The 25,046-nt window shown below is 43.4% G+C and overlaps 1 protein-coding gene across 1 annotated transcript in view; it reads left to right on the top strand.

The window, feature by feature from the left end:
• The first annotated feature begins 3,397 nt into the window (after positions 1-3,397).
• LOC106571855 (glutamate receptor-interacting protein 2) overlaps positions 3,398-25,046 on the top strand; it is a 71,475-nt gene continuing 49,826 nt past the window's right edge. The window contains exons 1-6 of the mRNA XM_014145351.3: positions 3,398-3,745; positions 13,920-14,000; positions 15,985-16,120; positions 19,948-20,093; positions 20,745-20,831; positions 20,923-20,998. Coding sequence (XP_014000826.1) covers positions 3,577-3,745; positions 13,920-14,000; positions 15,985-16,120; positions 19,948-20,093; positions 20,745-20,831; positions 20,923-20,998 — 695 coding nt within the window. The 5' untranslated portion in view covers positions 3,398-3,576. The remainder of the gene's footprint in view (positions 3,746-13,919; positions 14,001-15,984; positions 16,121-19,947; positions 20,094-20,744; positions 20,832-20,922; positions 20,999-25,046) is intronic.

Genomic DNA, 25,046 nt, shown 5'->3' with positions numbered 1-25,046 from the left:
TTTTTCTTTACATAGTTGAATGTGCTGACAACAAAATCACACAAATAATCAATGGAAATCCAATTTATCAACCCATGGAGGTCTGGATTTGGAGTCACACTCAAAATTAAAGTGGAAAACCACACTACAGGCTGATCCAACTTTGATGTAATGTCCTTAAAACAAGTCAAAATGAGGCTTAGTAGTGTGTGTGGCCTCCACGTGCCTGTATGACCTCCCTACAATGCCTGGGCATGCTCCTGATGAGGTGGCGGATGGTCTCCTGAGGGATCTCCTCCCAGACCTGGACTAAAGCATCCGCCAACTCCTGGACAGTCTGTGGTGCAACGTGGCGTTGGTGGATGGAGCGAGACATGATGTCCCAGATGTGCTCAATTGGATTCAGGTCTGGGGAACGGGCAGGCCAGTCCATAGCATCAATGCCTTCCTCTTACAGGAACTGCTGACACTCCAGCCACATGAGGTCTAGCATTGTCTTGCATTAGGAGGAACCAAGGGCCAACCGCACCAGCATATGGTCTCACAAGGTGTCTGAGGATCTCATCTCGGTACCTAATGGCAGTCAGGCTACCTCTGGCGAGCACATGGAGGGCTGTGCGGCCCCCAAAGAAATGCCACACCATGACCGACCCACCGCCAAACCGGTTATGCTGGAGGATATTGCAGGCAGCAGAACGTTCTCTATGGCGTCTCCAGACCCTGTCACGTCTGTCACGTGCTCAGTGTGAACCTGCTTTCATCTGTGAAGAGCACAGGGTGCCAGTGGCGAATTTACCAATCTTGGTGTTCTCTGGCAAATGCCAAACGTCCTGTACGGTGTTGGGCTGTAAGCACAACACCCACCTGTGGATGTCGGGCCCTCATACCACCCTCATGGAGTCTGTTTCTGACCGTTTGAGCAGACACATGCACATTTGTGGCCTGCTGGAGGTCATTTTGCAGGGCTCTGGCAGTGCTCCTCCTGCTCCTCCTTGCACAAAGGCGGAGGTAGCGGTCCTGCTGCTGGGTTGTTGCCCTCCTACGGCCTCCTCCACGTCTCCTGATGTACTGGCCTGTCTCCTGGTAGCGCCTCCATGCTCTGGACACTATGCTGACAGACACAGCAAACCTTCTTGCCACAGCTCGCATTGATGTGCCATCCTGGATGAGCTGCACTACCTGAGCCACTTGTGTGGGTTGTAGACTCCGTCTCATGCTACCACTAGAGTGAAAGCACCGCCAGCATTCAAAAGTGACCAAAACATCAACCAGGAAGCATAGGAACTGAGAAGTGGTCTGTGGTCACCACCTGCAGAACCACTCCTTTATTGGGGGTGTCTTGCTAATTGCCTATAATTTCCACCTGTTGTCTATTCCATTTGCACAACAGCATGTGAAATTTATTGTCAATCAGTGTTGCTTCCTAAGTGAACAGTTTGATTTCACAGAAGTGTGATTGACTTGGAGTTACATTGTGTTGTTTAAGTGTTCCCTTAATTTTTTTTGAGCAGTGTACATCCTTGGGTTAGCTTAAAGTTTTTGTTCAAGAAGTTAACTTTTTTTCAGACCAAATCCTATATATAGTTCTATCTGTTAGACAGTCCTATAGAGCAGACAGGGTTGTATCGGAAAGGAAAAAAAGACTACAATATTTCAATATCACAAGCTACGCTTCTATCCAATTTGTGACAGGTTTTCATGTGAATATTCTACAATCAGCGTAAATACAATATTTATGCTGATTGCGTTTCCATCAAATTGACTTGAGGATGAAAGTCTGTGCGTGATGCCATAGTGCACATAAAAATTACTTCCAGTTGAATTCCCATGTACCAAATAAAAAATACTAGTTAAATGGGTTTTCATTGCATTTTCAACTCCGATGGTTTTGTCAGAAATGTTGCGTTATATAGCGCATGTTTCTTCTCTGATCTTGCCACATGCGCTCTAGCCAACAGCTGGCAGATACGGTGCAGGTATAGCCTGCCTACGAGATGACATTATGGACAAAAGAGCGAGCTTATTTTAATTCGTCCAAAAGTAGCCAAGCATATTGGGAAGTAGCATTAAGTTCATCACCTTGCACTTTCACCAAACCGATGAAGTTCATGATTTATTTAATCTGTAGCCGAATAAAATGCTTTCCCAAGTCATAGTGGGGGACCACATGTCAATTTTGCTTCAATGTGACGGTTGTTATATCAATATTTGCACTTAAGTATTTCTCTTCCATTTCACCCATAGTTAATTTTACAGACACAAGGTCCCACCCTGTCTAGTGTGTTTTGTTGACAGTTTATGACAAATTTGCTGTTTCAATCAGGCCTGTCCTGACTTAATTTTTTATCCGTCATGCACTTTAGGGTGCATTAAGATTAGATGGAAACCTGAGACTTGTGATCTGTGTGCAACACAAGGGAAGTTTTAGAACTGTGTGACGTGTCTCGACTGAAACTATGGGATAGCGCTCACTGACTGTACTTTTCCCAAGTGCATCAGTGTTTGTTGTGCTAACAGCCTTGGTGCACTTCAGCCGGATGTGCAGTCATCCTTGCCAACACCCTGTAGTGATCCTTAGCCCCTTTCTGACAATTTAGGATTTAGTAAGGCAATGGGTACTTGTATGAAAGATGTTTTCAACTTCCAATTGATATGCTCCCAACAGGGATTTATTATGAGGCTTGAAGTAGTTGAATCCCCTTTGGGGTCTTTGAAGATCTTCAAGGAACTTCATAAACATAATAAAAAGATATGTCTGGGACATTAATCCAACTACACTCGACTACACCAACGATACTCGATTATCATGAGTGCAATTTGAGTCTGAAGACCAGAACAAGATGCTTTCAAATCAAGATATATCTTGATTTAACACTTTACTTAGTTTTGAGGATTATTCAGAAATATCGATGAAACCAAAGCGGTTTGCCTTCTTCCACACAAATGACTTTCATTACTTCGCTGCTAATGACAATCGGGCCTCATACATTAAAGTAATTTAATGTAGACAACTGCATAGTGTTTTTTTTTTAATTACAGAAATTAACATCGTTAGATGCCCTTGTCAATCATGCACATTCATGCTGCAATTCTGAAATGCTATGTTTTGGCATGAATAAATAGCCAGTGTCTACCGCCAGCCACCTGGGGTGAAAGTTTCCATTGCGTTCTGGCAGGCTGTGCCATCTCTGCAGCCTTTAGCTCCTATCCATCTGTTCATGTAAAATACTCTGCCAGTGATGAAAATCACAAACAATATAACATGCATTACATTACCTTCCCTGAAATGAATAACAATGTTTTTGTTTGCATGCAGTTTTAATTTCACATTTTGTGTGTGTTACGAGAGAAGCAGACACTGATGGGTTTATAAATATGCATAGATTTACAAGTATGTATATCTGATCTTTCGTAGGATCAGTTTTTTTTCCTATTCTCCATCTCATTTGTAGGCTTATTCAGACACACCTGAGGATGTTGGAACTCCTCCAGTTAGGGTGGGGATTGTGAAGAGACCGCAGGACAGAGCTAGAAGAAACCGTTTGAGTAAAGAGAGCGATCGAAAGCGACAATGTTTTTACTTTCAGTGACGAGAGAATGAATATAGCAGACAGAGTGATATGTGGAAAGGGACGCATGGCCAACCCAAAGCTCATCACCCTGGCCTTCTCTCAGACAGAGTCCATGAGGAAAGGAGGAGGAAAGAGGAGGATGTTCTCCTTTTCACTCCGTTGTCGGCTCGGGATCATCAGAGGGAGGACCAAAGGTATTGCTTACACAACAATATTTATGAATACTTATGATGGCAGAGCACAAATTGTTTATTTTTGTTCATAAAAGCCAAACTGACTGTAGTTAATTGGGTTTTTATACTGTATTGTATCAACTGCTGCAAGCTCCAGCCTGAGTTGTGTGAGAGCTGAAGTGCCTCCAATAAGATCCAGGTGGCAATAACATAATAAAAACCTTTGAGTTACTTTTTTTATAAGGGATTTGCATAATCTTTTCGGTGAACAATTATTTCTTAGTTTAGACCATTTTAAATAAGAAACTATACCTAGAACAATACCTAGAATGTATCTTCTCGTCTATTTTGTTTTGTCAAAATCAATATAACTTAGCTTAAACGTGGGATGAGTAATTTAATGGAGTCATATTTTACCTTTAGTTTACGTTTAAGCTACCTTGGAGGTGAACATCGTACTATGATTATGAAATCATGTCTCTGAATTATGACTGAGTCATGTTCACCTCTGAGCCTGTCTTGTAGCCTAAGTAATTCCGTGATCGATGTGTTGACTCAAGTTTCTGTCATCCCTGCTGCATTCATTTGGTAGATTTATTCGCAACTGGAGCTGATAGCCATGAATTGGCAGTATGATCAGCTGCATGTTAGAAAATGTGCCCAGCTACCTTTTGGTTGGAGAATAGCTCATAGTTTAGTTTTTACTGTACTTTCAACGTTTAGAGGTAAGTGAACATGTCATATCTTATTTAACATATATTACAATGCTCTTTTAGAACTATCACTAATTGAAAGTGTAAGACAATACCACTGTTTTATACATTTAAACAGTCAGGTATCTGTTGAATCTAGAATCGATTGCATATTGCTTGCCTAGTTAAATAAAGGTAAAATAAAAAAATATAAATAATTACTCTAATTGTGTGGCCTAGTATGTTCTGTTTCCCTGGGTTTTTATAAGACCAACAAACAGCTCTGCGTCTTCTGATCCTCTTTATTCTGTAAGAAATTAATTTGTTTCACTCTGAAACACCTGAGTAAATTTTACATTTACATTTAAGTCATTTAGCAGACGCTCTTATCCAGAGCGACTTACAAATTGGTGCATTCACCTTATGATATCCAGTGGAACAACCACTTTACAATAGTGCATCTAAATCTTTTAAGGGGGGGGGGGGGTTAGAAGGATTACTTTATCCTATCCTAGGTATTCCTTAAAGAGGTGGGGTTTCAGGTGTCTCCGGAAGGTGGTGACTGACTCCGCTGTCCTGGCGTCGTGAGGGAGCTTGTTCCACCATTGGGGTGCCAGAGCAGCGAACAGTTTTGACTGGGCTGAGCGGGAACTGTGCTTCCTCAGAGGTAGGGGGGCCAGCAGGCCAGAGGTGGATGAACGCAGTGCCCTTGTTTGGGTGTAGGGCCTGATCAGAGCCTGAAGGTATGGAGGTGCCGTTCCCTTCACAGCTCCGTAGGCAATCACCATGGTCTTGTAGCGGATGCGAGCTTCAACTGGAAGCCAGTGGAGAAAGCGGAGGAGCGGGGTGACGTGAGAGAACTTGGGAAGGTTGAACACCAGACGGGCTGCGGCGTTCTGGATGAGTTGTAGGGGTTTAATGGCACAGGCAGGGAGCCCAGCCAACAGCGAGTTGCAGTAATCCAGACGGGAGATGACAAGTGCCTGGATTAGGACCTGCGCCGCTTCCTGTGTGAGGCAGGGTCGTACTCTGCGAATGTTGTAGAGCATGAACCTACAGGATCGGGTCACCGCCTTGATGTTAGTGGAGAATGACAGGGTGTTGTCCAGGATCACGCCAAGGTTCTTAGCACTCTGGGAGGAGGACACAAGGGAGTTGTCAACCGTGATGGCGAGATCATGGAACGGGCAGTCCTTCCCCGGGAGGAAGAGCAGCTCCGTCTTGCCGAGGTTTAGCTTGAGCTGGTGATCTGTCATCCACACTGATATGTCTGACAGACATGCAGAGATGCGATTCGCCGCCTGGTTATCAGAAGGGGGAAAGGAGAAGATTAATTGTGTGTCGTCTGCATAGCAATGATAGGAGAGACCATGTGAAGATATGACAGAGCCAAGTGACTTGGTGTATAGCGAGAATAGGAGAGGGCCTAGAACAGAGCCCTGGGGGACACCAGTGGTGAGAGCGCATGGTGCGGAGACAGATTCTCGCCACGCCACCTGGTAGGAGCGACCTGTCAGGTAGGACGCAATCCAAGCGTGGGCCGCGCCGGAGATGCCCAACTCGGAGAGGGTGGAGAGGAGGATCTGATGGTTCACAGTATCAAAGGCAGCAGATAGGTCTAGAAGGATGAGAGCAGAGGAGAGAGAGTTAGCTTTAGCAGTGCGGAGAGCCTCCGTGACACAGAGAAGAGCAGTCTCAGTTGAATGCCCAGTCTTGAAACCTGACTGATTAGGATCAAGAAGGTCATTCTGAGAGAGATAGCAGGAGAGCTGGCCAAGGACGGCACGTTCAAGAGTTTTGGAGAGAAAAGAAAGAAGGGATACTGGTCTGTAGTTGTTGACATCGGAGGGATCGAGTGTAGGTTTTTTCAGAAGGGGTGCAACTCTCGCTCTCTTGAAGACGGAAGGGACGTAGCCAGCGGTCAAGGATGAGTTGATGAGCGAGGTGAGGAAGGGGAGAAGGTCTCCGGAAATGGTCTGGAGAAGAGAGGAGGGGATAGGGTCAAGTGGGCAGGTTGTTGGGCGGCCGGCCGTCACAAGACGCGAGATTTCATCTGGAGAGAGAGGGGAGAAAGAGGTCAAAGCACAGGGTAGGGCAGTGTGAGCAGGACCAGCGGTGTCGTTTGACTTAGCAAACGAGGATCGGATATCGTCAACCTTCTTTTCAAAATGGTTGACGAAGTCATCCGCAGAGAGGGAGGAGGGGGGGGGGAGGGGGAGGAGGATTCAGGAGGGAGGAGAAGGTAGCAAAGAGCTCCCTAGGGTTAGAGGCAGATGCTTGGAATTTAGAGTGGTAGAAAGTGGCTTTAGCAGCAGAGACAGAAGAGGAGAATGTAGAGAGGAGGGAGTGAAAGGATGCCAGGTCCGCAGGGAGGCGAGTTTTCCTCCATTTCCGCTCGGCTGCCTGGAGCCCTGTTCTGTGAGCTCGTAGTGAGTCGTCGAGCCACGGAGCAGGAGGGGAGGACCGAGCCGGCCTGGAGGATAGGGGACAGAGAAAATCAAAGGATGCAGAAAGGGAGGAGAGGAGGGTTGAGGAGGCAGAATCAGGAGATAGGTTGGAGAAGGTTTGAGCAGAGGGAAGAGATGATAAGATGGAAGAGGAGAGAGTAGCGGGAGAGAGAGAGTGAAGGTTTGGACGGCGCAATACCATCCGAGTAGGGGCAGAGTGAGAAGTGTTGGATGAGAGCAAGAGGGAAAAGGATACAAGGTAGTGGTCGGAGATTTGGAGGGGAGTTGCAATGAGATTAGTGGAAGAACAGCATCTAGTAAAGATGAGGTCAAGCGTATTGCCTGCCTTGTGAGTAGGGGGGGAAGGTGAGAGGGTGAGGTCAAAAGAGGAGAGGAGTGGAAAGAAGGAGGCAGAGAGGAATGAGTCAAAGGTAGACGTGGGGAGATTAAAGTCACCCAGAACTGTGAGAGGTGAGCCATCCTCAGGAAAGGAACTTATCAAGGCGTCAAGCTCATTGATGAACTCTCCAAGGGAACCTGGAGGGCGATAAATGATAAGGATGTTAATCTTGAAAGGGCTGGTAACTGTGACAGCATGGAATTCAAATGAGGAGATAGACAGATGGGTCAGGGGAGAAAGAGAGAATGTCCACTTGGGAGAGATGAGGATTCCAGTGCCACCACCCCGCTGGCTCGATGCTCTAGGGGTATGCGAGAACACGTGGGCAGACGAAGAGAGAGCAGTAGGAGTAGCAGTGTTATCTGTGGTAATCCATGTTTCCGTCAGCGCCAGGAAGTCTAGGGACTGGAGGGTAGCATAGGCTGAGATGAACTCAGCCTTGTTGGCTGCAGACCGGCAGTTCCAGAGGCTGCCGGAGACCTGGAACTCCACGTGAGTCGTGCGCGCTGGGACCACCAGGTTAGAGTGGCAGCGGCCACGCGGTGTGAAGCGTTTGTATGGCCTGTGCAGAGAGGAGAGAACAGGGATAGACAGACACATAGTTGACAAGCTACAGAAGTGTTGTTTCTTGTATTATTGTCTCTTGTGTCTTTAGAGAACTGTTTCACTTTGATATCCTTTTTCTTCTGTCCTGATTTTCTCTTTCTTTTCTTCTGTTAACTAGATATTCTTTGTTGTTCTTCGTTAGCTAGCTAGCTTCTTCCAAATGAGTCCCTAGCAACTGCTTAGCAACTGGTAAACAATTCAGCTAGCTAAGATAACTACAATTTTATGAAAAATAGTTATTTTTCAAAAGCCTATCTTCTTTGTTTGTTGCTTGTTTTTTCTCCTATTCAGTCTTGCAGTTTTCTTTTGCTTTTTTCCGATGTACTTCACTCTAAAAACCATGTAAATTTCAATATTTGTAGGAGCTCATTTTTTCAGCTGCTGCTGCTCAAATTGGAGTTCCAGAACGAATGGGGTATTAAGGACGAAACTGAGGAAATTGTCTATGCCAACGAGTATTGGGTCCACTGGAAAGAGACGACTAATTAGGAGACATGCTACATTGGCGAGAAATACTTCTACAGTGGAGAGAACGCTTTGTTTGAAGTTGGTTGAGGTGTCTCTGGTCAGGGAAATGCTACATAGACTCAATAAATCTATGCATTGGGATCAAGGATGTATTTGTACTGCACATATAGTTTACTAGCTTTTATTTGTACTTGAGCTCATCCTCACATCTGTGTGGACTTTGAAGCTATCGTTTGGGCTCTAGTTCATATTTTTGTCTGTTTAGAGCTGTTGTGTATCCTTTGATGTCATTTCCCTACTCTCAGACCTGACGATGACAGAAGTTCCTTTGGGTGGGATTTTCAGGCCTTATAGGGGGAAAGAATGGAGGGCGGGTGAGTCAGGAAGTGGTGAGCATGTGAGGGTGACAAATGGACAGACAGGTGGGGCTCTCAGTCAGTCAGCGGCCGTTTTAACTCCTCTGTAAGTGTGTGTCTGGGTAGAAGACAGCCAGCGCAGTGGCAGTGGGGGAATGAGCCCTCTCACCCAGAGAAGGGAACATGAGATGTTCAACACACCACAGATTGAAAGCGAGAAACCATATTGTTGGTTTGATTTATATCCATTGCAGCCATTGTCTCATATAAAGGACAGAATTCTCTGGTCAGAGGTTGAGTAAATAAGTCTCTTTTGGCTTTGTAGCGGCATGCATGTACAGTTATTGGTAGGGGTGCTCAATAGTGTAAAGTACTGAAGTAAAAATTATTTAAAGTACTACTTAAGACATTTTTGGGGGTATCTGTACTTTGAGAACATTTACCTCTCCCTTCCTAAAGAAAATATGGACATTTTACTCCCATACATTTCCCCTGACACCAAAAAGTACTCGTTACATTTAGAATACTCAGGAATGACAGAATTATGGTCAAATTCATGCACCTATCAATATAACACGTTGTCATCCCTACTGCCTCTGATCTTGCGGATTCACAAAGCACACATACTGCGTTTTGTAAATTGTCTGAGAAAAAAAGAAAAAAGGAAATTGTGCCACCTGGTTTCTAAATATAAGGAATTTGATGTACGGTTTTTACTTTTTTTCAAGTATGACAATTTAGTCTTTTTTCCACCACTGTACTTAAGTACATTGAAAACCAGACACCTTTAGACTTTTACTCAAGTAGTATTTTACTGGGTGACTTTTACTTGAGTCATTTTCCATTAAGACATGTTTACTTTAAATCAAGTATGACAATTGAGTACCTTTTCCACCACTAGGGATGCTCTTGTATAAGCAGATAATAATCATTGTGATGAGCCTATGGAATGGGAGGTGGAATTTAAGGCATGTGAGGGGAAAAGCTGCAAGCATTAGTTAGCCAGTGTATGTGTGTGGGTAGGATGACTATGGTGGGCACAGTAAGATGGGCACTGCTTATGTGTCGACTAGTGTGGAAAATGTGTAACTGCTTATGGCTGCTCTTGTATGAGCTCGAAGTGACAATGGATGTTGGGGTAACATTAATTGTGTGCTTGACTGCACTGAGTGTGTGCGTGTGTGAGAGAAAGAGTGTGTGTGCAGGGGGTGTGACCGTGTCATGTGTGGGGAGAGTGTTTGACTGCTTCATCACACCCCTCTGGCATAGAGAGGGAGGGAGAGCGACCTTCTCCGACACACTCACTGGCTGTGGGTAATGGTTGCTGTGTGTGTGAGCTGGTATGTGAGCGTGAACGAGGGGTATGATTATTCCTATGGAATAGGAAGAGCAACCATGAATACCTCAAAAGGAACCTCAGAATGGTGGGAGGAAAAGGAGAGATGACTATTCCTTTGATGCTTTGATCATATGGTTTCCCTGCTTTCGGTTTGTTGTGGGAATTACTTATTTTAGCAATATATATATATATATATATATCTTTTTTGGGGGTTGTTTAAACAGTTAAAGGACATAGAAATAGACATCTATGGAACAGGATTTTTCATGCAATAAGTGAAGTCAAGATATGCTTCAAGTAGAACAGAGATATGAAGAGAAGAAAACAGCTTTTTGTCCTGCTTGTTAGCGAGTGAGACTGGGTCACAGAGGATACCGTATTCCCAGGGGCACCTTGCTGGGTCTGCTGGCCACTACAACAGAACAGCTACTTTGGTCGGATGTTTTGACAGGACTGCAGCCATGCTTTGTGGTCTGAGGAGAGAGGCGAAGAACAGCAGCATCGGTAAATCTGCCTGACACTCACTGATTGTGATGATGAATGAATGAATGAATATCACAGCCGTCATAGGCTATCTAGTGTGCACTGCATGTCATATGGTTTGTAGTGCTCCACCCTAGTATTGCAATAGTAAGGGGCTAAGGACTATCAATAGCACCTGTAACAGTATTTAGTTCTGAATGTGAAGAGTGTAGTGAAGTATTTATACCTGTGATTCAATGTCTTCAGCATGGTGGTAACACACATCCCATTGGGCACACTGGTTGAATCAACATTCATTTAAATTACATTGAACCACCCTGGAATAGATGTTGAATTGGCATCTATTCCCAGTGAGGTAGCTTGTCACATAGCTAGACTTTCTGTCATTAGAGGTTATTTAGTCAGCTGGAAATGTTACACTTTTTTCCTGTATTTGTACACATTCAGATGAATTCAGATTTGTTGAATGACACTTTGAATGACAGCTTTGTCAAGCACCATTTTACTCACAGTATATCTATTAATTCGCTATTAAGGTACAGACAGTAGACCTAATGCCATTTAATTAGGGCCAGACAGTACTGAATACAAGGCTGCAGTCTGAAATTGGAGCAGATATGGCAATGCAAACTGGGTCTAGTGAAGCCCAGTTTATAAATAATGTTTTACCTCTGAAAATAGCACTGTGATTTCATAGCTATTGTCAGAGGCCCCCACATTTAACCTACATTCTGATTGGTTCTAAAGGGGATAGCATACGGTGCCCTGAATTAGATTAAGTTAATTGACTCGCCAGAAATTAATAGGGGTGACTATTTTTCTAACATTACTTTGCACACCACTCTAAGTAATGTTGTAAGTACTTGTAACGGCTGTCGGGAGAGAGAGTAGACCAAGGCGCAGTGGAGTTAGTGTTCATCATGATTTTAATGGACGAAAGAACACTATACACAAAAACTAGAAAACTGACAGCCAAACAGTACTGTCAGGTGCAATACGTAACAGAAACAATTACCCACAAAACCCCAACGGAAAAACAGGCACTTATGTGTGACTCCCAATCAGCAACAACCAACAACAGCTGTGCCTGATTGGAAGCCACACGGCCAAAATCAATGAAACAGACAATATAGAAAATGAACATAGAACGCCCACCCAATGTAACACCCTGGCCTAACCAAAATAAAGAACAAAAAACCCCTCTCTATGGCCAGGGCGTTACAGTACTGTCCTGTTTGCAGATCTTAAGTGTATTGTTTTTGCAGTTCCGTACTTGATTCTTTAGCTACCACAGTAGATGAGTATTCCCTCTGCCAAGACAACATGCTCCTACTAGGAGGTTCGTGCCCTGCCATACCCAGTTATGATGTTGTTCTGTTCAAGGGGGCATTTTGTTTTGGCCGCTGAATTGATTAAGCCAAATAAAGGAGTAATGTATTTGGCCCATGATTGGCCCGTCAGGATCACTAATTATGTTTTTCTTAACTGGTACAGCTGTATGTATGGTATAGTTGCGTTCAGTCACGTGGGGCGTATGGGGTCTTTGTAACCCAGAGCAAACGTTGCCTTTTGACTGCAATGATGGCTGCTTGGACTGTCAGGCCCCTCATGAAGCTATGGGACCATGCACGCTGCTGCCTGTCACAGTGTGTCTTTGGTGATTCACACTGTATGTATGTGCATGCGTGGCCGCCGTGCACTTATGCCCTAAGGTTGTTGAACAGGATGTTTGTGCAAGGAAGTGTACATTATCGTTGTATGCATATTCCTGCATGAACTTGAGTTTTCTTTTTGTCAACTCTCATTATGTTTCATTTTTATATTATGTCTGCATATTTTCCACAGTTAAGATGTGGCTTATCAACCTCCATGATTCTATAATATGGAGACATTCCTTCTCCTCGTCTCTCCTTCAAATGCACTGATTTGAAAATGTAGGAAAGGTGAAAGACCAGTACCAGCTAAATGTTTTCCCCCATTCTTTTACATCTGTGCAAATGAAAGAAAGGTGACTAAGCTATTTTAGGCTATTGAGATACACTCCATGTTATTTTGTCTTTGGGCAAATTAGTCCTGTGCATGACAAGAATGAAAATTGAGAATTTTTCCCTTTTTGACCAAAGGCTGGCCCATTTGAATATTGATGATGTGAATTTAGTTAAGGGTCATGTGATATTATGCACGAGGGATGATTAGTTGCGATACAAAAGTGGATGAATGGTTAATTGAGTGTAGACAACACAGAACAGAAATATCACCTACACACGTCATCATGACAATCCTGCTTAAAGCTGATGAACAGGATATTACTAGGCTAAATTAGCATTTTGTTTTTCATCACCAATAGTGTTACATGTGACATTGTACTGTATAGCTCAGCAAGTGAGTGGAAAAGCTGAGCTGCGTTCAATCAATAGTAAGAATAGTGCTTATGTCAGAATATTTGGAGCATACAGTGTATGAAGTCTACCTGTCAGTGTGGACCTCTCATAGGCCCAAGCTCTCCTCAAATGTTTTTTAAACAACTTTGGCTTAGCTTTTCCTTAAGTGTGTAATATGATGTTTAAGTCATTTGGTTGAAAAGTTCATCCTCAGTGGACAGGATTAAGGAAGTGCAGCATCAGATTTCTCATCACAAATGCTGACATGCCCGTGCTGTATCCAGATTCAAATGGCAAGGCAGGGCAGGTTCACTGCAAATCTGGGCCCGGTGCTGTGTCAGAAATGGCTGCCACTGTAAAAAGTGGATCCCAGAGGAACAGAGAACATTTCCTGGTTTCCTCTGTAGCAGCTGTTGTAGTTGACTGAAAATGTTTGTATTCTCCACATGCCTGAACAGTCCTTTAACCACAGCATGTTCCCTCAAGAGCATTTCCAGCTCTGATGTATACTGTATGCATCATCTTGGTGCAGACATCATGTTTCACTGCGGGTAGAAGATGCCTGTGGACACATCGCACTATCAGCTCCTCCAAATCTAAATCTTAACCATTAGGGTGAACAAGGCAACATTATCTTCAGATAAGCGTCTATTGGGACAAGTTCATACTACTCACACTAAAACTAGCTGTCTTGATCTCTTTACCCCTCCCACTGTTACCATGGAAACAGCAGCATGACCTTCCGGGTCTCTGAGATTGACACGCCAGTGTTCTTTGAGTTAGTTAGCTAAGTGCCTGTTAGAGGAGTTCCTTCCTGTTGTGCCCCTTTCTAATGTTCACACTCCCTCTAATAGGGATCAAAGGGTTAAACGAGGCCCAGGCAGCTGTCAGTGTGTGGACAGGGGATGTGATGGTGTCAGATTCCCCTCTTCTCTACGGAACAGCATGCACACATTCCTCACATACTATAGTAGTTTTCCAAATGTCCAGATTATTCATCAAATGTCCCTTTCATTATTCCAGATGATGGGCCATACTCTAAGGGCAGCAAGGACTCTGGAGGGACCGACCATGCCCTTACCTCCAGGAGACGCAGTATTAAAGGTACAATGTGATTAAACCTTACTGTAACTTTCAGTCGTTCTACATTCTACAGTATCTTCTGTGGTACCATATCCACTATCTTCAGCCTTTCTCCATGATGGAAAGCTATCCACAAGAGTCATGCTTTTCACTGGGATTGTTTGATTGCACATGTTCCATCACGTCTGTGCTACATTAGTTGATGTGGTACTGTAGTGCTTAGATAAGGTGAAGAAAATGCCTATGTAGCATACCTGTCGTTGGAGACTAAAGGAATCCTCTCCCTCTGTGGACTTCATTTAGCATTTAACAGCACAATGTGTCTGCAGCCAGACAGAATGGAACCAAGCACATACACTATATATACAAAAGTATGTTGACACCCCTTAGTGGATTCAGCCATTTCAGCCACACCCATTGCTGACAGGTGTATAAAATCGAGCACACAGCAATGCATTCTCCACACACAAACATTGGCAGTAGAAAGGCCTTACTGAAGAGCTCAGTGACTTTCAACGTGGCACCGTCATAGGATGCCACCTTTCCAACAAGTCAGTTCGTCAAATTTCTGCCCTGCTAGAGCTGCCCCGTTCAACTATAAGTACTGTTATTGTGAAGTGGAAACATCTAGGAGCAACAACTGCTCAGCCACGAAGTGGTAGGCCACACAAGCTCACAGAATGGGACCGCTGAGTGCTGAGGCGCGTAGCACGGTAAATTGTCTGTCCTCGGTTGCAACACTCACTACCGAGTTTCAATCTGCCTCAGGAAACAACATCAGCAGAAGAACTGTTCATCGGGAGCTTCCTGAAATGGGTTTCCATGGCCAAGCAGCCGCACACAAGCCTTAGATCTCCATGCGCAGTCCCAAGCGTCGGCTGGAGTGGTGAAAGCTCGCCTCCATTGGACTCAGTGGAGCAGTGGAAACGTATACTCTAGAGTGATGAATCACGCTTCACCATCTAGCAGTCCAATGGACAAATCTGGGTTTGGCGGATGCCAGGAGAACGCTACCTGTCACAATGCATAGTGCCAACTTTAAAGTTTGGTGGAGGAGTAATGGTCTGGGGCTGTTTTTCATGGTTCGGGCTAGGCACCTTAGTTACAGATAAGGGAAATCTTAACGCTACATCATACAATTACATTTTAGACGATTCTGTGCTTCGAACTTTGTGGCAACAGTTTGGGGAAGGCCCTTTCCTGTTTCAGCATGAAAATCCCCTGTGCACAAAGTGTGGTCCATACAGAAATTGTTTGTCGAGATCAGTGTGGAAAAACTTGACTGGCCTGCACAGAGCCCTGACCTCAACCCCATCATAAACCTTTGGGATGAATTGGAACGCTGACTGCGAGCCAGGCCTAATCGCCATACATTAGTGCCTGACTTCACTAATGCTCTTGTGGCTAAATGGAAGCAAGTCCCCGCAGCAATGTTCCAACATCTAGTGGAAAGCCTTCTCAGAAGAGGCTGTTATAGCAGCAAAGGGGAAGCAACTCCATATTAATGTCCATGGTTTTGGAATGAGATGTTCGACGAGCGTTTGTCCACATACTTTTTTTCATGTAGGCTAACCTACAACGTCTAAACGCACTACGGCTAGCTAGCCATCAGTTAGGGTCAACCCCAATTTGAACTAAATTCTGTTCAGGAAATTAATAAATATAATTTAGGAATCTAGAAAATTGCCCTTTTGTGTCAAGATTTACATTTTCAATTCATCCACTGAATTCCACCCAATTATGTTGAATGTACTCAGTTAATATAGAGCTGACCCCATCCATGACATCATCACCAAAGAGACAGAGATGGAGAGATAGTAAAGGCAGCGAAAGAGAGTTAGTCAGAATGAGAGAGAGAGCGAGAAAGAGGCAGAATGATAGAGGCAGAGATAATCAATCCGTGTTTGTAGCAGCACAGACAAACAGGTTCAGTGTCCCAGATGGATGCTGACTCTTTGACTCTATCCATCCACTGTTCCTCCTGTCCGTTTCTGTGTGTCTATAGAGGACTACTGGGGCGTGACCACGTTGGACCTGATAAAAAGGGAGGGCAGCAGCCTGGGCCTCACCATCTCCGGGGGGTCCGATAAGGACGGCAAGCCCAGAGTGTCAAACCTGCGGCCAGGTGGGCTAGCTGCCAGGTGAGATCTTGGCTAGGATGACACATCTGTAACCAGGCAACCGCAGCGAGGTGTCTGTATGTGTTACCCGCCACCCACACATGTCGTCTCTAATGTACCATCTCGCCCTAACCTAGGTATTATAGACACTGCAGTAGAGCAGCTCTTTACTGGGTGATGTTTAGCCTGGAACTGATATTACACCAGGACACAGTCTATGGGAGAGTCTCCTATGTTAATAAACAAGATAAATATGGATGTTCCCACCTACTCACGAATCACACAAACTAAATTAAATAATGTTTTACTACAGTGAATTAATTTGTATTAACTTTATGTAGAGAACATTTTCAGCAACTACCTGCTTTATTTAATTGCCTCTCTATTTGCTTGGTATTCATAATATTTTATGCTGCTTCTACTCTCTGTTTATCATATATGCATAGTCACTTTAACTATACATTCATGTACATACTACCTCAATTGGCCCGACCAACCATCAGTGCTCCCGCACATTGGCTAACCGGGCTACCTGCATTGTGTCCCGCCACCCACCACCCACCAACCCCTATTTTACGCTACTGCAACTCTCTGTTCATCATATATGCATAGTCACTTTAACCGTATCTACATGCACATACTACCTCAATCAGTCTGACTAACCGGTGCCTGTATGTAGCCTCGCTACTGTATATAGCCTCGCTAATGTTATTTTTCACTGTCTTTTTACTGTTGTTTTTATTTCTTTACTTACCTATTGTGCACATAATACCTTTTTTGCACTGTTGGTTAGAGCCTGTAAGTAAGCATTTCAGTGTAAGGTCTACACCTGGTGTATTCGGCGCACATGACAAATAAACTTTGATTTGATGTAATGTTTCTATTTTGGAGTGTGGAGCGATGTTATTTCAGTACAGATAGTCTAATTAACATTCAGTTAATTTAATTTGTTCCTATGTCAGCCACGAGAGCAAAACCCAATGGAAAGCACTCACGCTTCAGTGACTAAGCGTCATGTGACTGCTAGCCTCTAATGACACACACACATGAAATACTTGGAATATAATATTCTTTCTGCCACCACCGAGGTGTCTCAGTGTAGAATGTGGGACAACTAGACATGACAATCATAATATTGCTGAACAGCTTATCTCACCATTATAACCTTTACAACATTGGCCTCTTTGCTGGTCTGTAGGTCTCGAATACAGTAAACCCTGAGTGTACAATACATTAGGAACACCTGCTCTTTCCATGACATAGACTGACCAGGTGAATCCACTTTGAATCTATGTTCCCTTATTGATGTCACTTGTTAAAACCATTTCAATCAGTGTAGATGAAGGGTCGGAGAAGGATTTTTAATTGAGACATGGATTGTGTATGTGTGCCATTCATAAGGTGAACGGGCAAGACAAAATATTTACAGTGCATTCGGGAGTATTCAGACCCCTTGACTTTTTCCACATATTGCTACGTTAGACTTTTTCTAAAATTGATAAAATTGTTATTCTCATCAATCTACACACAATACCCCGTAATGACAAAAACAGGTTTCTAGAGATTTTTGCTAATTTCTTAAAAATAAAAACAGAAATAACTCATTTACATAAGAATTCAGACGCTTTGCTATAAGACTTGAAATTGAACTCAGGTGCATCCTGATTCCATTGATCATCCTTGAGATGTTTCTAGAACTTGGTTGGACTGCACCTGTGGTACATTCTATTGATTGGACATGATTTGGAAAGGCACACGCCTGTCTATATAAAGGTACCACAGTTGACAGTGCATGTCAGAGCAAAAACCATGAGGTCAAAGAAATTGTCCGTTGAGGTCAGAGACAGGATTGTGTCGAGGCAAAGATCTTGGGAAGGGTACCAAAACATGTCTGCAGCATTGAAGGTCCCCAAGAACACATTGGCCTCCCACATTCTTAAATGGAAGAAGTTTGGAACCACCAAGACTGTACCTAGAGCTGGCCGCCCGGCCAAACTGAGCAATCGGGGACAAGGGCCTTGGTCAGGGAGCTTACCAAGAACCCGATGGTCACTCTGACAGAGATCCAGAGTTCCTCTGTGGAGATGGGAGAACCTTCCAGAAGAACAACCATCTCTGCAGCACTCCACCAATCAGGCCTTTATGGTGAAGTGGCCAGACGGAAGCCAGTCCTTTGCAAAAAACACATGACAGCCCGCTTGGAGTATGCCAAAAGGCACCTAAAGACTCTCAGACCATGAAAAACAAGATTCTTTGGTCTGATGAAACCAAGATTGAACTCTTTGGCCTGAATGCCAAGCGTCACGTCTGGCGGAAACCTGGCACCATCCCTACGGTGAAGCATGGTGGTGGCAGCATCATGCTGTGGGGATGTTTTTCAGCAGCAGGGACTGGGAAAATAGTCAGGATCGAGGGAAAGCTGAACGAAGCAAAGTACAGAGAGATCCTTGATGAAAACCTTCTACAGAGCACTCAGGAATTCAGACTGGGGCGAAGGTTCACCTTCCAACAGGACAACGACCCTAAGCACACAGCCAAGACAATGCAGGAGTGGCTTCGGGACAAGTCTCAATGTCCTCGAGTGGCCCAGCCAGAGCCCGGACTTGAACCCGATCGAACATCTCTGGTGAGAATTGAAAATAGCTGTGCAGCGACACTCTCCACCCAACCTGACAGAGCTTGAGAGGATCTGCAAAGAAGAATGGGAGAAACTACGGAAATACAGGTGTGCCAAGCTTGTAGCGTCATACCCAAGAAGACTCAAGGCTGTAATCACTCCCAAAGGCGCTTCAGCAATGTATTGAGTGAAGGGTCTGAATACTTATGTAAATGTGATATTTAATTTTATGAAAATCAATTTTTGCTTTGTCATTATGGGGTAATGTGTGTAGATTGGGGATTTTTTGTTATCCATTTTAGAATAAGGCTGTAACGTAACAAAATATGTAAAAAGTCAAAGGGTCTGAATACTTTACGAATGCACTGTAAGTGCCTTTGAACAGGGTATGGTAGTAGGTGCCAGGCACACTGGTTTGAGTGTATCAAGAACTACAACACTGCTGGGTTTTTCACGCTCATCAGTTTCCCGGGTATATCAAGAATGGTCCACCACCCAAAGCACATCCAGCCTACCTTACACAATTGTGAGAAGCATTGGAGTCAACATGGGCTAGCATCCCTGTGGAATGCTTTCGACACCTTGTAGAGTCCATGCCCCAACGAATTGAGGCTGTTCTGATGGCAAAAGGGGGTCCAACTAAATATTAGGAAGGTCTTCCTAATGTTTTTTACACTCAGTGTATATCTATGCTGAGATGAGAACATATGACCGTGTTTGGTTAACTGATGCGTTTGTGTGTGTCCTGCATCACTGTAGCAATTGTCAGTAGTCCAGAGGTGTAGCAGAGCAGTACATCTATTTAAATAGTATCTAAATGAGCTTTATGTTGACAGACAATAACACATGAGTGACACCATGTGCAACATCTCTCTCCTCATCTCTGTCTGACTGGAGAATGTTTAGCACTACTTCTTAGCACCTTTTCTTATTGTCCATCGCAATAGCAATGATTTACATTAATATAGCTTGTGTTATAATTAGACAATATGCTACAAAGATGCCAAACAGTGTTCATGACAGGGCAAAGATGAAAATACACAACAATGTTCTCAAGCCATCAGGACATGAGATGTTGTTTTGAGAGAATCATTAGTGAGGCCAGGAGATTTTCCAAAGCATGTGACCCAACCCAGAGTTATTCCTGGCTAAGTGACATGGTCAGGAAAACTCCTGGCCCTACTCATCAACCAACATTTTCAATTGTTAATCCATCCTCTTGTCTGCACAGGAGTGACCAGCTGAATGTGGGAGACTACATCAAGTCAGTGAACGGCATCAATCTGTCCAAGCTCCGCCACGATGAGATCATCAGCCTGCTGAAGAACATAGGAGAGCGTGTGGTTCTGGAAGTGGATTACGAACTACCTCCTTTTGGTACGAGCACTTCTACTGTGTAGGCCTGCCTCTGGGCTGCTGTTAGTAGTTATGTTATGTCCATGCCTTTGCATTTCAATGACATATACGATATTGCAGATCAGGTCAACAAATCTTGCTTTTGTACTTGGATGAAAAGCCTCCAATTCTCTCTGTTTTTGTATTCTTGCCATCGGACGTTATTCCAGTACAGTACTAGCTCATCTATTTCTGGACTGTGACCCAAAAAGTAAACATATAATTGATTATCCCATTGGAGACTGGTGTCATTTTCAATTGGAGGACGGGCTCATTATAATGGCCGAAATGGAACCTGGAATGTGTTTGATGTCTTCGATACATTTCAATTTATTCTAGCCATGAGCCGTCCTCCCTTCACCAGCCTCCACCGGATGATCCAGTGGTGACTTATAAGGATTCAACCTCCAAAACAGCTACCCAGCAATAGGTTGTACTTCTGGCAGTGAGTGGGTTGCAGTTAACACTATCTTACAATGTTCCATTATTTTAAAAGTGGGTAAAACCTTCATGCCACTGTGTTTTTGCAATGGTGATTGGGTTTGTGTCCTGAGATGTTGGTTGGCAAGATGGTGTTGGTCTGATTCTGTTATTGTGTCTAAACTCTGAATTATTCTCCCTCTCTGTTTTCAGTCCAGAACACTCCTACAGGTGTTATAGCTAAGACTATAGAGGTGTGCCTATACAAGGAGGGCAACAGCTTTGGATTCGTCATGAGAGGTGGGCATCATCAAGTCTGTTAGAATGTATATTAAAGGGTGGGAAAGGATGAAAGATTGCGCTAGAGCTGGTTTGTGTTCTGTTGTTCTAGGAGGGTTCCATGAAGACTGGCACAGGTCTCGTCCTCTGGTAGTGACCTACGTACGGCCCGGGGGTCCAGCTGATAGGTAAAGACATGCAGAAGAGATAAGACTGTGTGCGTGCACACATGCTTATACCCTCATGAGTAATTTCACATTAGTAAGTGCAAGGATGTTTCTATCATTTTGGGGGCTCTAAGCAAGATTTTGTTGGGGGCCCCTCCCAACTCACTGAAAACATTTTAGGGGCTCCCCTCTTGGTGGCACAGAGAAAAGGTGAAGCTTTAAAGGGCATTTTCTGCAATTATACACATTTTGCCATTTTAGCAGTTTTAAAACACATTTCATGCGATTCACATTTCAAATAAATAAAATATTATTTCTCAAATGCTTCGTAAACAACAGGTGTAAACTCACAGTGAAACGCTTACTTACGGGCCTTTCCCAACAGTGCAGAGAAAAAATTTATAGAAAAAACAACACAAGGAATAAATGCACGAGTAACAATAACTTGGCTATATACAGTTGAAGTCGGAAGTTTACATACACTTAGGTTGGAGTCATTAAAACTCATTTTTCAACCACTCCACACATTTCTTGTTAACAAACTATAGTTTTAGCAAGTCAGTTAGGACATCTACTTTGTGCACGTCACAAGTCATTTTTCCAACAATTGATTACAGACAGATTATTTCACTTATAATTCACTGTATCACAATTCCAGCAGGTCAGAAGTTTACATACACTAAGTTGACTGTGCCTTTAAACAGCTTGGAAAATTCCAGAAAACAATGTCATGGCTTTAGAAGCTTCTGATAGGATAATTGACATAATTTGAGTCAATTGGAGGTGTACCTGTTGATGTATTTCAAGGCCTACCTTCAAACTCAGTGCCTCTTTGCTTGACATCATGGGAAAATCAAAAGAAATAGCCAAGAACTCAGAAAAAAATTGTGGACCTCCACAAGTCTGGTTCATCCTTGGGAGCAATTTCCAAATGCCTGAAGGTACCACGTTCATCTGTACAAACAATAGTAAGCAAGTAATAACACCATGGGACCATGCAGCCGTCACACCGCTCAGGAAGGAGACGTACTTTGGTGCGAAAAGTGCAAATAAATCCCAGAACAACAGCAAAGGACCCTGTGAAGATGCTGGAGGAAACAGGTACAAAAGTATCTATATCCACAGTAAAACGAGTCCTCTATCGACATAACCTGAAAGGCCACTCAGCAAGGAAGAAGCCACTGCTCCAAAACTGACATAAAAAAGCCAGACTATTGTTTGCAACTGCACATAGGGACAAAGATTGCACTTTTTGGAGAAATGTCCTGTGGTCTGATGAAACAAAAATAGAACTGTTTGGCCATAATGACCATCGTTATGTTTGGAGGAAAAAGGGGGAGGCTTGCAAGCCAAAGAACACCATCCCAACCGTGAAGCACGGGGGTGGTAGCATCATGTTGTGGGGGTGCTTTGCTGCAGGAGGGACTGGTGCACTTCACAAAATAGATGGCGTCATGAGGAAGGAAAATTATGTGGATATATTGAAGCAACATCTCAAGACATCAGTCAGGAAGTTAAAGCTTGGTCTCAAATGGGTCTTCCAAATGGACAATGACCCCAAGCATACTTCCAAAGTTGTGGCAAAATGGTTTAAGGACAACAATGTCAAGGTATTGCCCTGACCTCAATCCCATATAAAATTTGTGGGCAGAACTGAAAAAGCATGTGCGAGCAAGGAGGCCTACAAACCTGACTATGTTACACCAGCTCTGTCAGGAGGAATGGGCCAAAATTCACCCAACTTATTGTGGGAAGCTTGTGGAAGGCTACCCGAAAAAGTTGACCTAAGTTAAACAATTTAAAGACAATGCTTAAAGGCAGTGCCTGTCCAGTTAAGATGCTCTCAATGGTGCAGCTGTTTAACTTTTTGAGGATATGAAAGCCCATAACACATTTTTTCAGCATCCTGAGGGGGAATAGGCATTGTCGTGCCTTTTTCACAGTTGGTGTGTGTGGACCATGTTAATTCCTTAGTGTCGTGTCTTTGGCATCATTAAACTGAAGACTGTTTAGTTTATCAAATTATTCTCTGTAATTATTATTACGTGATTAACTAATCAGGTAGATGTTATTAACTAGGAAGTCGGGGCAGCAAGGAAAATATTCAAATTACAAAGTTATCATTTTCCTAATATAACTTTCAGATATTTTAATATCTGATCAATTAGTCTTCTAATTAATGAATTATTCTTTACCTCACGTTAGTCTCATTCCAAACGTCGTAAATTGTTGGTTATCTGCACGAACCCAGTCTTCACTATGAGTCATCCATACATCAATTGTCCTAATCATTTATTTATTAACTAACTAAATAATCACAGAAATGCACAAACAAACAAACAGTAGATATAGTTACAAGGAAATGATAGCGTAGTTTCCCTAGTGGGATAAACCGGTATCGTGGCTTGGTGGACAAAAGGGAAGTGGGGGTCGACTGAGATAAAAGACACTACAAAGTTGATAATTATAACAATTGAAATACTAATCCTTTGCACATGAACGCTCACTCATTCGGGAATAATTGCAGTCAATATATATATATATATATTTATGCTCAGTGTTTCGTCATGATCTCTGTTGGAAAGTTTGTTTCTGTTGGAGAGTTTGTCCACCCTCTCGCTCTTTCTGCCGTGGTTAAAATGGATAGTTCAGAGTAACATTCAGCAATGTTGTTATAGAATAGATGTTTCGGCGGTTGTCGGTCTTCGCGTTCAATGGTACCGAATTCCTAACTGCAGACTAGCAATTAGTATCAAAGATTTGTTCTTATTCTGTCGGTATCGATAGTCTCAGAGTTTAACCACGTGGTATGGTTAAGAGATTCAGCAATCTACTCAAACCTTAACTCCCTCTGTGATGACGTACTGGTCTGAAACCTTAGCCCTCGTGGTTATCGAGGTAAGCATGGTCTGAAGATAAATTCTGAAGAAAAAGGCTGTCACATGACGCCAGATCAATGTCTGTGTTCATGGGGCGGGCCAATGACTTAGTTAACTTTAAAGGGAATTGGGTTCCCTTTCATTAAACAGTTTAAAATCACATTACATAAGTTCACAAATAGTTTCATCTTTACTCATTCATTTTATACAGCAATTAGATGCAAGACTCATAACTGAGACTCTTGTATTAACAGGGTTATGGTAATGTGGCTCTATTGTCTCTCATGAGTTTCACAAAATTGTACAAAACGGACCAGTTCGTAGCTGGCTACTTCACTGACCGTTTATACATTCTCCAGAACAGGAATATTGTTCAGTTCTCAACTTCTGTGATGTGGAAGAAATTCCTTTGTTCTCCTGTGAAACCTTTTCTCTCTCTATACTGTCTGGCCATGAGGAAGAGAGTCTCCTCCAGGAATTTACGACCTGAGATAACAGTAGCCTGGGTGTAGGCGAGAAAGAGAGAGGGAAGGCACGCTATACCCAAAGAGGGCCACGTCATGACATTAGTCACAGGTTTACGTCATCAGATACATCATCAGAGCGCAACAGAACATTGTACTGTCTACACTCGGTTTGTTGTTGGTATTAAAATGTTTTCATTAAATCGATTGGCTGGGACTGCAAGTTTGTGTTCCATTTTTTTGCATGGATTCTGTGAGTGCTAGCTAGCTGTACTACAGACACCTGTCGTCGTCGTGTGAAAGACGTTTTCGTAAAACAACTGGTTGCAATAAAGAGCCAACCTGGATACTAAGGAGATCCTGAGGGAAATTGACTAGTATCAACAGCTTTACGCTATGGAGGAACAACATACTCCATCATGGAAACCTGACAAAAAAAAAAGAAAAACAGATTCATCTACAGACTCGGACGATTTACTTACCGTTGAAGTAGAGGCTAGTTCTCTGGCTGGAATCCATGCAACACTGGAAAAGTTGTGTGAGGAGGTCAGGGGTGGACTGAAACAATAATTCAGACCGGGAATTTGACTCCATCCTAGGCCACCCTGTTCACGCAAACCACCAGACAGCTAATTTTGTAGGCTAACCCTGTTTGTTGATGTAACAGGTACCAAACTAGTTCTACATTTGGCCACTTTGTTCATCTGGGATGAAAGTTATCCACCT

The sequence above is a fragment of the Salmo salar genome, chromosome 15 (genome assembly GCF_965601325.2).
Source record: "Salmo salar chromosome 15, fSalSal1, whole genome shotgun sequence".
In the NCBI taxonomy this organism is placed as follows: Eukaryota; Metazoa; Chordata; class Actinopteri; order Salmoniformes; family Salmonidae; genus Salmo; species Salmo salar.
Note: the sequence above shows the minus strand (reverse complement) of the source record. Positions and strands in the feature narration are given on the sequence as shown.